The following is a 14,465-nucleotide window of genomic DNA, read 5'->3' as shown; positions in this document are numbered from 1 at the left end:
TCTCTACAACACGGGTATCTCATAAACTCAAAGGCCGCCCAGGTTTTGAATGTCTCTTTTTTTCTTAGAACCGGTGGGACCAAAACGATACAAAAGATGTCTTCCTCTTTTCATTCCCATGGTCCCTCCTCGCTCACAGCGCGCTAAAGGGACTCTTCTTCATGTCTGGGCTACGCGGGCTCATGGGCAGCGCGAACAAGTCATCCTCTTCGTCCCGTGCCTGGAACCTGACTGGCGCCGAGGCGGCGCCAGTGATGTCTCCATGCAGCGCGGCATTGAGGGACATCGGAGCTGCGCGAGTGTTGGAGGCCATGGCTTCGTGGGACGAAACGGCAATGTCGGCGCCCAGCGGGTGGAAGGGCCGGGACTGGCTGATTGGGCTTGTGAAGGTGTTTGCTGCCGAGTGGTTAGCCTTGAGCATACACGTAAAAGAGTGACTTCGAGGTACCGGGTGTGTTGGGCGTCAGGTCTGCAGGCGACGTAGCCAGCTTGAGGCCCTTGAGCTTATCTCCCAGCCGGCCCGTAGGTGACCTAGGGGCTGCAGGGCGGGTGGACGGCTCCGTAGGTAAGGAAGGTGGGCGGATGAAGGTATCGAGGATCCATTTCCGCTCGGCGAGGGCCATCTCGACGCCCACGCCCTCTGCATTATTGCGTAGCTCAGCTGCAACCTCACGGTCTATCGCGGCAAGGCGTTGCCGTGCCCATAATGTGTGCAGCACGCCCCGAGGTCCCGGGTCTGCAGCTAGGCCAGGAGGGAAGATGGCCGGCAGAGGCTTGAGGGTCAAGCTCGGCGCTCCGGGAGGCGTGATGGTGATGGTGGCAGGGACGGTGGCATCTGCGGGAAGGAGGAAGTAGACTCGGCGTCGGCGGGATGAGGTGCTCGAGGCTGATTCTGGATCCGAGTCGGGCTCGGCGGCGGGTAGGTTTGTAGACTTGCCAGGCCATGACACCTGCCAGTAGGTGCTGCTGTTGACAGCATCCGCATCTGCACCAGCACCAGTGTTGGCAGCGGCCGAGGCCGGTTCCGCAGCGGAGACGTCATCGGTGCTCGGAGCGGAGGGAGGGTCGGCGAGATCGGCGGGAGGATCATCGGAGGGAGCGGGGGCATGGACGGCGTCGGGATACCACTCAACCATGAGCACCTTTGTGCCAGCATCACTGAACTCAAACCTGGCCAGATGCTGGGCAGCCGTGGTAGGGACGACGGGGGCCCCGTCGTCAGGCCGAGGAGATTCCGGCTCTAGGTCGGTGGTCATGGTCAGGGTGAGAGATAAGAGAGATGATGGCTTGTTGTCGTTATCGTCACCGTTCCGTTACCCGTCTGGGTGGGATGGCTGTTCGGTGGTGGCACACAAAGAAGACCAGACCTGATCAGAACAGAACAGGACAGACCAGGGCTGAGATGAGGCTCTGCTGACGCGGAGCGTGCAGTGATGGGATGGGCGGGGACCTGAAAGTCTAGGCCTCCAAGCTCAGCTCAGCTCGGCCAAGCTCAGACCGTGGGGATTGATTGCCTGCTGTCCCGTTGTCGCCGTTTCTTGTCGTCGTGGGCTTGTGCTCCCAAGCCCAAGAGCTAGAGGGTCCCGCTCGCTCCTCGTCGGGCCGAGTAGTCTCGATGGTTTGAAACGATAAGCCAAAAGGAAAAGGAAAAAGGACAGGTCAAGTCACGTCCGGCCGGGATAACGAATTGGACGGCACTTGCTCGGTTGAGGAGCGGATGCGAAGCCGGAGGAGGGTGACGACGACGACGCAGACGCTGCAGCAGCAGAGAAGAAGGTGGAGGGGCCGGTATCAGGAACGCGACTACTGATGAAACGAAAAGACAGTGCGTTAAGGACAGCACAAGCAACAACAAGTGAGGGACATTGTCTACATAGTAGATACAAAGTGGAGATGGAGAGGACGGATGATGAGAGCGAGGAGGGGAACGGATGGTGGATTGATGTGATGGATGGAGCCTGGAGCTGGGGAAAGCTAGGATGGGCACTCGTACGCGAGAGATGGAGCTAGAATAGAATTTAGAGTGGGCAGGTACAGTCAGTAGAGTAACTACGCGTCTCCAGTCCCGAATTGGATCCCGGCATCTGCTTGGTCAAGGTCCAATAGAAGAGATACGGCAGCCGGTTACAGAGAGTACAGTACTGTCCTGTATGGGCTGCAAAGCAAATCGTCGATGGATGCCCGGGTCCCGGATACCTCCATCCATCCATCCAATCCATACAAGCTCAGGCTCGGGCTCGGGAGATGATGGGTTCTGTACGGTACTGTACAGTACGTTCGCGGATTGCGCGGGACGAGGGGAGGGGAGGGGAGCGTTTCAAGGACCCGACGAGGAAATGACCCAATCATTTGAGGTCATTCAGTGGACAATACCTAGGGACGATAACGACAAAAAGTCATGAATAGACACGTGGATAACAACATGACGCGACTCCAGAGGCAGTGCTTCGGTATCATCGGAAGAATTTCTCTGTTTGTCGATCGATCGATGTCTTTTTGACCAAGAATGTCATGGTCGTCGAGACTTGCTTTCAAGCACTGCAACGTTGATGCATGCGAGAGTTGGAAAAAAAAAATGTGTTGACGTTATTCGCAGTGGGTGAATGTGATGTAACGGCCCGGCCGTATCTTTCTTTTTTTTATTTTGGGTTTTTTTGGTTTGGCATCCAAGTCAGGATCCGTGTAATAAAAAAAGGGACCGCCCCGGAGCCGGAGTTTGAGCCTGGAAGGCTACGTAATATTACGGCCGGGGAATTTCCAGACATTCATTGCTACTCTACCTACTGTACTGTACCAGCCTGCGTGCGTGTTGGGTGCTAACAGTCAGGAATACGTACCTTGCAGATCACTGTGGAAGGCCACGGGGCTAACGGACTCGGACAATAGAGATGGAGTAGTGGAGTTGTCTGTGTCTTATGTAGATACTGTCTATGTATAATGTAGGCCAGTATCAAGCAGACTACACCATAGAAACAACCAACTCCAACTCCGTTATCTATCACCATCCATCCTATCCTCACTTCCAAGCCCATTCTATTCTACAGTATGATTTCCCCCTTCTGACCAACCAGAGATCCAGAATTTCGGATCGGCGTCGACGAGACATTGGACATTGGCCTGTCGCGGATGGACTCAAGAGCCACCGCAGTAAGGCCGGGGACCACTACGGAGACGCCCCCCCTTCTCTCACCACCAACTCTTCAGCTTTGCCCAAAACCTTTTGCCCCCCGTCAGAAGTCCCCAGTTTTCGGACCTTTCCTTACTCATGTTCAAGGCGGCTTGTTATCAACTTTGTTTCTTTTGTAGCGCTTCGTCTGTTGCTTGTATGGCCCACGTGTAAGTCACTGTAGTGCCGAGAGTGCCTACGGCTTCCAGAAAAGAAACGGGTCTTGGGATCAGGGCCCATGAACCCCTCGTCTCGTCAGTCAGAGACATTGATCGAGCAGAGACGGTGCTAGACTCTGCCTGGTAGGTATTAGCGAGTAGGCGGAAATGGGATCCTCGAGGGACTCGGTTCTTTCTTTAGGGCCAATGTTGCATTCACAAAAGGGATTTGAGATATGGTTCTGTTCCAGTCTCGTCTCGGTTTTGCTTGCTGTATTCAAACAAAGTCAAAGTATCGGCGGATGTGATGTGAGCATCAACCGCACGCCACACTGGCCTGTGTCTGGCACATCACAAAGGGAATATTACATGGTTCGGGCATGCAACACGTCGAGCCCGAGTGGCATGGCATGGCATGGCATTCATGGCATGGTTACGGCTTCGTGCCCGAGAGGCCTGGAAACCTACTCTTTTAGAAGCGCCGCGGGTACGATCCCGCCTCTGTTCCCTGCCCTGCTGGTCCCTCCTCACCTTACACCTTGCACTTGATCCAGCATGACCCCCGTGCGCCATCACGACCTTCTCGGCCGGGCAGGGTTTCGGCCTCACTCGACGGGATGGGGGTCCGGTCCCCATCTTAGCCGGGGAGCCGAGAAGGGGAAGCCAGGTCAGGTCAGGTCAGGTCTGGTACAGTAGATGAGATGATGATGGGGCGGCGGTTCTTGTTTTGTGATAACGACGGGGTCGGGTCAGGGCACCGAATAGAAAACCCGCGTTGGTCTCGTGAGTCGATCCATGTTCCGAGTAAGCATGCGATCGGAGATACTCCATACGGTCGGGTCCCCTCTTTATCCTCATCCCATCCGTTGCCCTCGTCCAGATGTAGCCGTCGTTTTTTCAGATGCGCGCCCTGACCTGCATTGGCTATCCACCACGTAACTACTGTAACTCCAGCATGTATGTCTGGATGTGTGTCTGAGCCCGGAGCAGAGGACCATTCATCGGCCGAGCAGGGGCAGATCGAGCGAGGTTGAGGTCTTCTCCCTGGTGATAGATCATAAACCTACAAAGCTTTTTCTGTTACACCTTTGCTTGGTGCCGGTGCCTGTCCGTCCATCCCCAGAGCCATCATCACTGCCGTGATTGTCGTCATCGCCCAGTGTCATCATCAGTGTCCATCTCCCATCCCATTGTCGGCCTCTTGCTCGGTCAAAGACTCGGCCGGGGCTGCCCGGGTGGCTGTTGGTCCCGAAGGATTTTCTTGTCATTTCACCGCAATCATTTGACTTGCCTTTCTTACTAGTTACTGAACTGTCGGTATTATTCCAACGAGCAGTAAAGAATCGGCTAGACCTTCTTCTCGGCTAAATAAAAATCTTGAGGTGAGAGAGACACCGAGATACGGACGGCCGAGCCGGCCAAGCTCCGGAGGATATCCAGAAAGGAGCAGGAGTCAAAAGGAAGCCAAGAACAAGAACGCTCCAGCCCCAAGCCTCAAAGAGAAGAGCCCCCAGTTCCAGGGGTCCTCTCTATGGAAAGATAACCTGACTCCCCAGAGAGGGCCAGAGCTGGGCTGGGGCGACGGGACACACACACACGCGCGCACACGCACACACCCCAGCTACCGTGCGGCGCCACACCCGGGCCTACTGTGTCATGATGTCCCGGCGCAAGGAAAGCTTCCTGTAAGAGGGATGGGTGCGTGCTTCACTGCTGCTGCAACGTCGTTGATAAGCTTCTGGTGTGCTGTGAATAAACGGGAGAGCGTCGCCCGCGCTGCAGGGCCGGTAGGCTCCGCTGGATGATCAATTCGAATAAGGCCGGCCAATTGGGCCGAGTCCGGCATGGGGTCTCGCACTGTACGGCGCGGCGGGCCATCTACAATCGCGTGGCAGAGCAGCAGGCCCCCGGTGCATTCTGTGCTTGATGAGTGCAGTGGAGGGCACCACCAAAGTCAGGTGGTCACTCAATGTACCCGGGCAGTCCCTTTCCTCGGGGCATATTTCCTTGAAGTTGTGGGGAGATTCGACGAGAAGCGGCTTCATCAGCTGCTCGTCTTTGGGGATCTCGAAGCCGGAGTTTCCTCTCGAGGAATAACGGTCTTCCATGAGGGGACTGTCCCCCCAAATCTTCTCCAGGCCACCCCGTCTCGTCATGGGTGAAAGATGGATCCATGGGATCTATCTCAAGGTCTCAATCCTGTGAGTCTCTCCCCTGGGTCGTCCACCCTCCCCACAGCGACAGCGCCTTTCCCAGGGCCTCTCCACAGTTCGGCCGGTCAAACGCCGCCTGGAGCGAACCAACGTTTGCGCTGCTCGGCCTTGTGGTTTTGTCCGCTGCGGCGCTAGGCCACGCCATGTTCCCCCCATGTCGGTCGGTCCGTCCCCCATCCACGGTTTCTTTTCTTTCTTTCGTTCGTTCGTTTGTCGTCCCAAGGGAAGGGCCCGGCGTCTTTTTGAGGGATCTCCATCCTCCACTTGCACTTTGATCATCGGCTCTGTTGCGGTCTTGCGGAATGTATGTACATCCATCGTAAATACTTGACTGTGCTGTGTTCAGTGTCTGAGTCAACTTGCGGGTGTTTGTCCTAATGCAGGAGAATGAGAGCTTGCTGCTGTCTCTCAATGTCTTGATGTTGTCTGCATGTCTGTGTCTGATTTCTGTTCTGTCTGTTCGCTGACGGAATTATCGCCTGGCTTCCTTCTCTGCCTTCTTGTGGGGACGCTACGCTCACTCCTTCCTTCCACCCTCCACTCACTGAAGAACATGACCCTGGTCTCGCGCCCCTCCACGCCCCCTCCGCGCCTTCCCTTCCCTCCCCCAGATTCGTACCGCATGTACCTCCGTACCCTTGTTAGTACCTGAAAGTCCTCTAGTCGCCCAGCCAGTCATCACTCCCTCTCTCGCTCTTTCCCTTCTTCTTCGCCTTGGCCTTGTACCATCATCCTATCCATCCTTCCCACTCTCCCGTTCCGTTACCTTACCTTACTTCACCCATCCTCATCCCATTCTATCCCCGTCCAATCCAAACCAACTCGAAACACCACGGCTTCGCTTCTCACGATATCGACCGACCGCGACCCGACGTCTTGTTCTTTTCTTTCTTATCCATCCATCTGTCTAAGCGAAGCGCGCGCTCTTGTTCTGTCGATCGTCATCGCCACTCGCGTCAACTTGGCAAGCATCTGACTACATACATACTGCTCCCAGTCCTCGCCAATCCCGATTCTTCCGCCTTGTCTTCTCGTCGCCTGCCTCCTCGCCATGCCGAGCATGCCCTCGTTCGCTGCACAATAGAGACGGACGTCTGTAGCCATCTGGGCTGGCCCGAAGGAGGCTCTCTTCGTCCTGTCTTGCCATAACATACGCACCTACATACACCACAGCATCGTCTGTCGCTCGTTTTTGCCTCAGCACCCGTCATCATGGCCAACCCTCCGCCGCATGCCATGGCGATGGACCCGCCTCACATAACCGAGTTTGCTTCGGAGCGTTATTTCGAGAAGCTTAACCAGCTCAACGCTCAGCAACAACATCAGCATCATCATCATGTACCCCCGACCCACGACTCTCTCGACGCCTCGACCTCTGCTGCGCAGCCCTCAAGATTCATCCTCCCTCTGCGAGATTCAAGAGCTGCCGAAGTCGAGGCTATCCAACCAAACCAGAGACGCGATAACAAGAGTCGATTTCACAAACTCCGTCATAAGGTTTCGATTCTGCATTCCAAATCCACACATGCTGGGTCTTATGCATCCCCTTTCGCTCCTCGTTCCTCGGTCGAGCCACAAAAGAGGTAGCTAATTAGATTCTCGACGCCACCGAACTCTCTTCACATACTGACTTGAATATCCAGTGCCGGCTTTGATCAGCTCTTTCTCGCATTACCAAACGAGTTGCAGATTCAAATCATATCCTCTCTTCCCTTGACCGATGTTCTTAACCTCCGACTTGCCTCTAAATCCTGGCATACTCTCATCACCCTAAACGAAACCACCATCGCCCGATACCACCTCGAACACCACATCCCCGCCTACGCATCTCGCCTCTACCCCGTGACAGATATCAACGAAATCAACTTTCACCATTTGTGCGGCATCTGGCATCGACTACATGTTGCCGCCAAGCTTGCCTTCCTCATTTGCGAATGGGTCACCAAAGATATTTTCCTCCGTCAAACCGAAGCTCAACGACTCGCCTTTGCTCCCCAGCATGAGCGCATGCGCCGACGATTGATACCCCTACTATTTACCATTTTCCACTTTTTCGAAACCTACCGAAAACTGCACCTGGAGCGCCTGGCTGAGAACGGCGGCCAGGGAATGAAGCTGGAGCCCTACACCATCAACCCCATCGAGGCCGAAATCATGAGCATGTACGACGACAAGACGTTATTACGGGTCCACGAAGTATTTCCGCTGGTTATATCCTCGTTTTGCCGACGACTACGACCTCCGACGTACGTGGGAAGGGTCGAGCGATCACTACGTGGTTACATCCGAGAGAAGCCGTCTGATGAAATTCACGCCGCCATATTATGTATTGGTGGACTACGACAAGTGGAGAGGCTGTGGGAGATCAAGGGATACAATTCACGCCGCGGCGCCGTCGACACATGGGTTAACGGCCTGGTCAAGGAGCAGCCCCGGTCAGAAGGCGGATCAAAGGGGAAACGAGGATTGTTCGGGCGCAAGAAGTCTTTGAGTCACGACGCTCGATCTTCGGGTACTGGCCTAAATAGGGTCCGGAGCTCCGGTTCGATGGACGACGCCATGGACATCGACGTCAACTACATCTTCAACACAAGCCTTGCCGCCGGCGCCCCCATGTCACCCCTCAACTCAGAGCAGGCGCAGGCTATGCTCAGCGACCTGCCAGTGCTACAGCAAATATGGCTTCCGACGGCTGAGGCCATCATCCTCCAACGCCGGGTCGTCGACCGACCACAGGACATCAAGCGCAACCAGCAGGTGATGCTTGATTTGATCCAAGAGGACGGAATGGACGACGAGGACGAGTGGTGGTACGGCCGCAGCATCCCCGATTCCGTGCGGCCTCCCATGGGTGTAACCGATGACGATGCGGACTAGAGGGCGTTTGCCCGACCAGACGTGTGTCGACGTTTTCCTTGGCTGATTCTTCTTTGTTTGCTACGGGCGTACTTGGTTGAAAGTACGCAACAACTACTACTACTGGTGCCTGGGTGTATGTGTGTGTCAAGAACGGGATCATGAGCATTTACACGGCGTTTTTGATGGGCAGCGGAGAAAAGGGTTACCGCGTTGTCTCGCGTGACACCGGATAGGAGCACTGGCCAGGGTTTTTATTTTCTTTTTTACACTCATCGTCTCTACGCGAGTCTTTCTTATCTGTTATCTATTTCAACTCATGTCATGTTTGGAGCGAGCTCCGTATTGGATGGACAGGAGATGGGCTTCTTCTGTATGTGGGCGGGTAAAAAGGCAAGGGACGGGGATTACGTTTTGTCGTTGTTTGGCATTCATCTCGAACAGCCTCGCGCGGATAGATATTGCTGGCGTGCAGTGCATTCTTGGTTTCCTTTGTATCTTCCCCCATCCCATTCTGATGATGGATGGCACTGGGAACAAATATCCTTCCTACCTATCATCCCATGCATTTTATATCCAAAGGCATGAGGACCATCAACATCTATCTACCTAGGTACCGACGAGTCAAAAAAGAGAACGGATATAATTATTCTGGGTATCTAAAGTTTTGTGTCGAGTTCCATCTACCTTTCCGTGTCATTCGCTGCATAGGTTGTCATGATATTACATCCATCCATCCATCCATCCCTTGTCGTCAGGTATACTATACTATACTAGCAATAAGAAAGAGATCCCATGTGCCGTTTTAACGCCTTATTATCCATACATCCATCCATCCATCCATGCCAAGGTCAAGATGTGCCTGTCAGACCTCCTTTTTGTGCCGTGTCCGCCCATCATCATATGAAGCAGACGTCCTGTTTCCCCGCTGCGAATTGTATCACATATCGTACCGAACCTGTTGTTTCCTAGAATCTAATTGGACCGAATGTAGAAAGTAACGACAACGCCCTTTCCCCGGATCTTGTGATAGTGTCGGTCTGATATCCGCCTACCTGCCAATGGCGTGGTATATCCGGTCGCGCATGTCGGGCTCAGCAAGCGCAGCCTCGAGCTGGGTATGGTCATCAAACCCAACAGCTGTGCCGGCGTTCATGGAATAGTCCATGTCGAGGTAACTCTGACCGTTAAAGTCCTGGAACTGCGCCATGTTTGGCGCGCCTGGGGACTCATCGGGCTGAGTCTGCGGATGTTGTTGATGTGGCTGCTGCTGTTGGGGGTGTTGGTGTTGAGAGAGAGATGGGCGACCGCTGTAGCCGAGAGCTGCGTTTGTCGGGTGTTGTTGCTGTTGGAACTGTGTCGGAGAGTTTGACCCCATGGTGCGCGAGAAGGGTGCGCCAGTAGCTTGGCCAAAGTGGTTGGCCATCTGTCGTTGCTGCTGCTGCTGCTGCTGCTGTCTTTGTTGGTAATGCTGCTTGTACACAGCCTGGGCTGCCATGTTAGACATGTGAGTTTGTGTTCCGGGCAGACGATTCCGCGACCTGTTGACAGCAGCAGGAGCCATTTGTTGGGTCTGATTGGACTGTTCCGAGCCCATATCTGGAGATTGTTGCGGTTGCGGTGGTGGTTGTTGATTTTGGTCGAACTGATGAAGATTCAAGTTCTGATGTTGTTGCTGCTGCTGCAACTGCTGACGCTGATGAGGCAGAAGCTGTTGTGGTCGATGGTTTACGCCACCTCCAAGCTGGCTGATCTGCCCCTGAGAGTCGAAACTGCTCGAGCCAGACGAAGGCTGCCCGTTGGGTACGATTGTCGGCGAGGCTGACGCCTCCGCGCCGGTTGAGTGAGACTCGGTTCCGCTCAAGACCACATTCTGTCCCATCTCTTCAGAAACTCGGCGACGCTTTGCGTTTTGTGTTCGAGGTGAGTTTCCTGACCTGGACACCGCATCAGGGACCTGAAGAGTATTTGACGTAGCCATGGCCTGTACACTCGTTTGAGGGGTTTGTTGTGAAGGCTTTCGCTTCCTCGAAGCAACAGTGGGAGTGTTTTGGGTACTGATTGGAGTTGGTAGTGGTGGTTGGTCGACATTATTGTCTGCATCTGATGCCACGGTAGGCTCCTGGACAAGAACCGAACCATTGAGCTCTGGGTGCACAGAATTGGTCGTCATGCCGTTTAGGTCTGCACCCGTGTTTCCTACATTGGCGGACGGGTTCGCATCTTGTTGGTTTGATGCTGTTTTGTGAGCAAGAGGGGAATCAACCACAGGGTTTGCAGCCGTGGCATTCGAGGGATCGGCGCCACCATCCTGTGTTCCCGGCTGATGCTTGGGCTTGTTCTTGGATCCCTTTGGGCGCCCTCGTTTCTTTCCGACATGAGGTGTCGTGGGTTGCACTGTTGAGTTGGAATTCGCCTGTGTGACTGCTGTTGTTGCCGCTTGTCCCTGGTCACCCGTGGCGGACGGCTGAGATGCTTGTGGTTCTTGCTCCGCTGGCGTCGACTGCGTAGCCGTGGCGTCGTTCGTCTGGGTAGTTTCCGAGCCAGTAACAACCTTCTTCTTGATCCCCTTGTCCTTCCGGACCTTGCTACTCTTGCTACCCTTTGGTCGCCCCCTGGAGCGCTTAACCGTGACGGGGGCGGCGTTTGCGGCAGAAGAGTTTGCGATAGATGCTGCCCCTGGGGCACCGACTGGGGGGATAGCGGGCGGGGTTTGGGTGACAGCAGCTTTGTCGACACCGTCTAGGTGTGGGAAGATCTCAGAAATCCAGGCAACAAACAAAGAGCCTGGCCCATTTGTTCCAGCGCTTTGTGGGAAGATGCCGTCCGCGGGAGGAGGCGCGCCTGGAATACCACCAAAGTAAGCCAAGGCTTTACACAGCTGATCCACAACTAAGATAGGATGAAGGCTTCTTAGAAGCGTAAGGAGACGAGCCTGCTCAGTCTTGGTATCGTGTGGAGATAGCACAGAAGGACCTGTAGGTGGAGGGTTGATTTCCTGTGCCTGTGGAGGAGGGCTGATCTCCTGGATAGAGGGGCTCGTGGCCTGCGTAGGGGGATTTGAAGCGGGTGTCCTTTCTGCCGGCGCCTTGTCTGTTGGTGCTTTCTCGACAGGCGCCTTTTCAATAGGTACGGCTGGAGCAAGCGGAGGTGGTTGAGGAATCGGCCGAGGAGGCGCTGGAAGCACAGGAGTAGGATAAGGACGGAATCGTACGGGAGGCGCCGGTGCAATAACGTTCGGTCGAGGTCTCTTGGGGTGGCGGTATCCCTGGCTGTTCGCAAGTCGGGCAGCGGCGGCGGTTCCCTCACTTGTGCGCTTCGCAGCAAGGTCTCGCTCCGTCATCTCTGGCCTCGGAACGTCGATCTGCATGACACTAAAGTTTCCTTGTCGTCCGTCGGTTTTGCCCTTGAGCTTGCTTGGGACTGGGTTCCTGATGCGCCCATCATGATATGGACTAAGTCCGGCATTTGGGGTGAGAGTAGGCATGGGAAGTTGCGCTGGTATGACCTGGGGGTTCGTTTCTGGTGGCAGGGAGGTATATTTGAGGTGATATGGATTCATTCGAATATCGAACATTCGCGTACCGTCTTTCAGGCTGCGCATCGACGACGACGCCGCTGCCGTGGTGGTTGACGGCGGAGCAGAGGAGGCATTAGTCGTCGTGGGCTGAGGACCACTGGGCGCTGGAGGACTCGTCGGGGTCGTCGCGGCGGCTGCTATAATATCACCCGAGTTAACCATCCGCCCTTGCCCATATCCGACGGCATCATGGTCATGCCAGCGAGGGAAAACACGTACGCGCCGTCGAGGCCATGGCGATGGCGTCGGGAAGAGTCCGGGTCCCGATGCGCCGAAGAGGCTACGAAGAACATGCCCCAAAGTCGAGCCCGCGACGAGTCGTACAGCTCGAGGGCAAGCGCGCGAGAGTCATGCGACGTCGGAATCGGGCGATCCAATGGCTCACGGGTGGTTGAAGGAGCAGTCGCCTCGAGCAAACCTCGATGTTGGTGGATGACAGTTGAATCCGATCCGTGTTAGTGAGTTGAGTTAGTGGATGGCGGCCAGTGCAGTGCCAGTGGGCAAGGGACCCCCTCCCCGTGACAAGCTCCTTCCTAGCCTCGTACCGCTCCGTGAGGGGTGGGGCTGATCTCCAGAAGTGGAAACCATTGTTGAGGGTGTGGCTTCCTCTTCCTTTTTCTCTGAGGGGAACAGCCACGCGTTCGTCATTTCCTCCAGCCACATGTCATCAGCCACAGCCACCTCATGCCAAGTAAGTTCAACGCTGCTGCTGGTGCCCAGCCAGCATGAATGAGGCTTGAGCTCCTGCTGCTGTTGGAGCTAGACTTGGACTTGGACTTGGACTTGGACATCAGCATCAGCATCCATATCCATTCACGACATAGCCTCGACTGACTCGTCCTCTTTTCTTCGAGTTGCTCATCGATGAGCTCGTGATTTCAATCCTGCCATCAAAGGACACAGCTCTTGGGGCTGATCGAGTCCCTCCCCATCGGCGTCACTCTGACCAACTCCGCAGTCCGCCTTGTTCATATCCTCGACCTGACGTACCCGATCATCCATCCATTCACCGCCCAAGTCCAACGCCATGTCGACAAAGTACGCGCTCTTGTCGCTTCCCCTCGGCGTCTTCGACTCCAGCGATAGAGAGGAAGCCATTTCGTCCCTGCGCGGCACCATCTCCTCCGACAATGGCTCCGTTCTGCCGTTCAGCATCCCCGACTTCAAGATCGGTACCCTCGACGCTCTTGTCCAGCAGGCGGATGACTTGGCCAAGCTCGAGGCTTCGTGCCAAGCTGTCGTGGCCAAGGTTGGCGACTCACTAAAGAACGTCCTCGAGGGTGACGAAGACCGCATCGCTCAGTACAAGATGGTCAACGACAGTAAGATGCGCCTGTGTCTATTCCGCTGGCCCATCGCTAATTATTGCTGGCAGAGCCCACCGATCAGTATCTCGGTACTTTCAGCTGGAATAGGATCCGATACCGAGCTGACAAGTCCCTGGGCGAGCTCATCAGCACCCTCCAGAAGGCAGGCTTGTACTCGCTATTATCTAGCACTCAACCAGCTAACCGATACTCTTAGGAGCTTGCGACCGTTGACAACGACGTGAAAACAAAGTTCAATCAGTATAACTCGGTCAAGACAAATCTCGCGACCCTGCAGCGTCGCCAGACGTGAGTGGACCTGCAGCCTGACTTTCATCTTGCTCTAGCTAATAATTGGCACAATAGTGGTAACCTGTCTACCAAGTCCTTGACCCCTATCGTCGACCCGTCTCTCCTCATTCAGGATTCCGAGTACATCGAGACGCACCTCATCGTCGTGCCGGCCAACTCGAAGAAGGATTTCATCAAGAGTTACGAAACACTAGCCCCCATGGTGGTCCCTCGATCGTCGGTTCAAGTCGCCCAGGACGAGGAATTCGTCCTGTTTGCCGTCGCAACTTTCAAGAAGCACAGCGCCGAGTTCCTGGCAAAGTGTCGAGAGCAGAAGTGGACGCCACGCCAGTACAAGCACGTTCAGGGCGGCCGAGAAGAGGAGCAGCGAGAGCTCGACCGAGTCACCAACGAGGAGCGCAAGGTGTGCGGAGAGGCTCTGCGCATGGGACGCACGGGGTGGAGCGAGAGCGTCATGATCTGGGTTCACGTCCTGACATTGCGCGTCTTTGTTGAGGCTGTTCTCCGCTATGGACTTCCCCTGGATTACGTGACCGCCCTGGTCAAGGTGGGTTACCCGATCTGGAGGTTGCTAACTTTGGCTAACATGAGTTTCAGACGACAACCAAGCTTGCGCCCAAGGTCAAGACGGCGCTGGACTCCAACTACTCATACCTTGGAGGTAACGCATTCGGCAGGGACAAGCGTGGTAAGATCACCAAGGACGACGCTGCGTTGAGCTCGGAGATGGCAGCGGCGGGATTCCAGACCGGAGAGGGCCACGAGTACACGGCGTACGTCTACTACGAAGTCGAGTTTCCTTGATGACGGCAACGACTAGGATGAGAAGGAACGAGAAGAGCACGGGGGGACAATAGAACGAGTCGCATGCAT

At 55.3% G+C, this 14,465-nt stretch overlaps 5 protein-coding genes across 5 annotated transcripts; 2 read left to right on the top strand and 3 right to left on the bottom strand.

Annotated features, from left to right (window-relative positions):
* Positions 1 to 133: 133 nt before the first annotated feature.
* On the bottom strand, positions 134 to 1,256 carry MRS44_000531 (uncharacterized protein; the record flags this gene model as incomplete). The annotated part of the gene is made up of 2 exons (XM_046267733.2): positions 134 to 396; positions 449 to 1,256. 2 exons carry the CDS (start codon positions 1,254 to 1,256, stop codon positions 134 to 136), a joined length of 1,071 nt encoding a protein of 356 aa, XP_046139233.1.
* A 3,722-nt stretch (positions 1,257 to 4,978) lies between these two features.
* MRS44_000530 (uncharacterized protein) lies at positions 4,979 to 5,432 on the bottom strand (the record flags this gene model as incomplete). The annotated part of the gene is made up of 2 exons (XM_065624087.1): positions 4,979 to 5,241; positions 5,300 to 5,432. The coding sequence occupies 2 exons, from the start codon at positions 5,430 to 5,432 to the stop codon at positions 4,979 to 4,981; spliced, it is 396 nt and encodes a 131-aa protein (XP_065479807.1).
* Positions 5,433 to 6,749: 1,317 nt separating this feature from the next.
* On the top strand, positions 6,750 to 8,414 carry MRS44_000529 (uncharacterized protein; the record flags this gene model as incomplete). Its single annotated transcript, XM_046273482.1, has 2 exons — positions 6,750 to 7,120; positions 7,181 to 8,414. The coding sequence occupies 2 exons, from the start codon at positions 6,750 to 6,752 to the stop codon at positions 8,412 to 8,414; spliced, it is 1,605 nt and encodes a 534-aa protein (XP_046139234.1).
* Positions 8,415 to 9,444: 1,030 nt separating this feature from the next.
* Positions 9,445 to 12,208, bottom strand: MRS44_000528 (uncharacterized protein; the record flags this gene model as incomplete). Its single annotated transcript, XM_065624086.1, has 2 exons — positions 9,445 to 12,140; positions 12,193 to 12,208. The coding sequence occupies 2 exons, from the start codon at positions 12,206 to 12,208 to the stop codon at positions 9,445 to 9,447; spliced, it is 2,712 nt and encodes a 903-aa protein (XP_065479806.1).
* Positions 12,209 to 13,000: 792 nt separating this feature from the next.
* MRS44_000527 (uncharacterized protein) lies at positions 13,001 to 14,396 on the top strand (the record flags this gene model as incomplete). Its single annotated transcript, XM_065624085.1, has 4 exons — positions 13,001 to 13,369; positions 13,498 to 13,589; positions 13,647 to 14,139; positions 14,190 to 14,396. The coding sequence occupies 4 exons, from the start codon at positions 13,001 to 13,003 to the stop codon at positions 14,394 to 14,396; spliced, it is 1,161 nt and encodes a 386-aa protein (XP_065479805.1).
* Positions 14,397 to 14,465: the final 69 nt, after the last annotated feature.

The sequence above is a fragment of the Fusarium solani genome (assembly GCF_023522795.1).
Source record: "Fusarium solani strain SB1 chromosome Unknown bctg00000000, whole genome shotgun sequence".
In the NCBI taxonomy this organism is placed as follows: domain Eukaryota; kingdom Fungi; phylum Ascomycota; class Sordariomycetes; order Hypocreales; family Nectriaceae; genus Fusarium; species Fusarium solani.
Note: the sequence above shows the minus strand (reverse complement) of the source record. Positions and strands in the feature narration are given on the sequence as shown.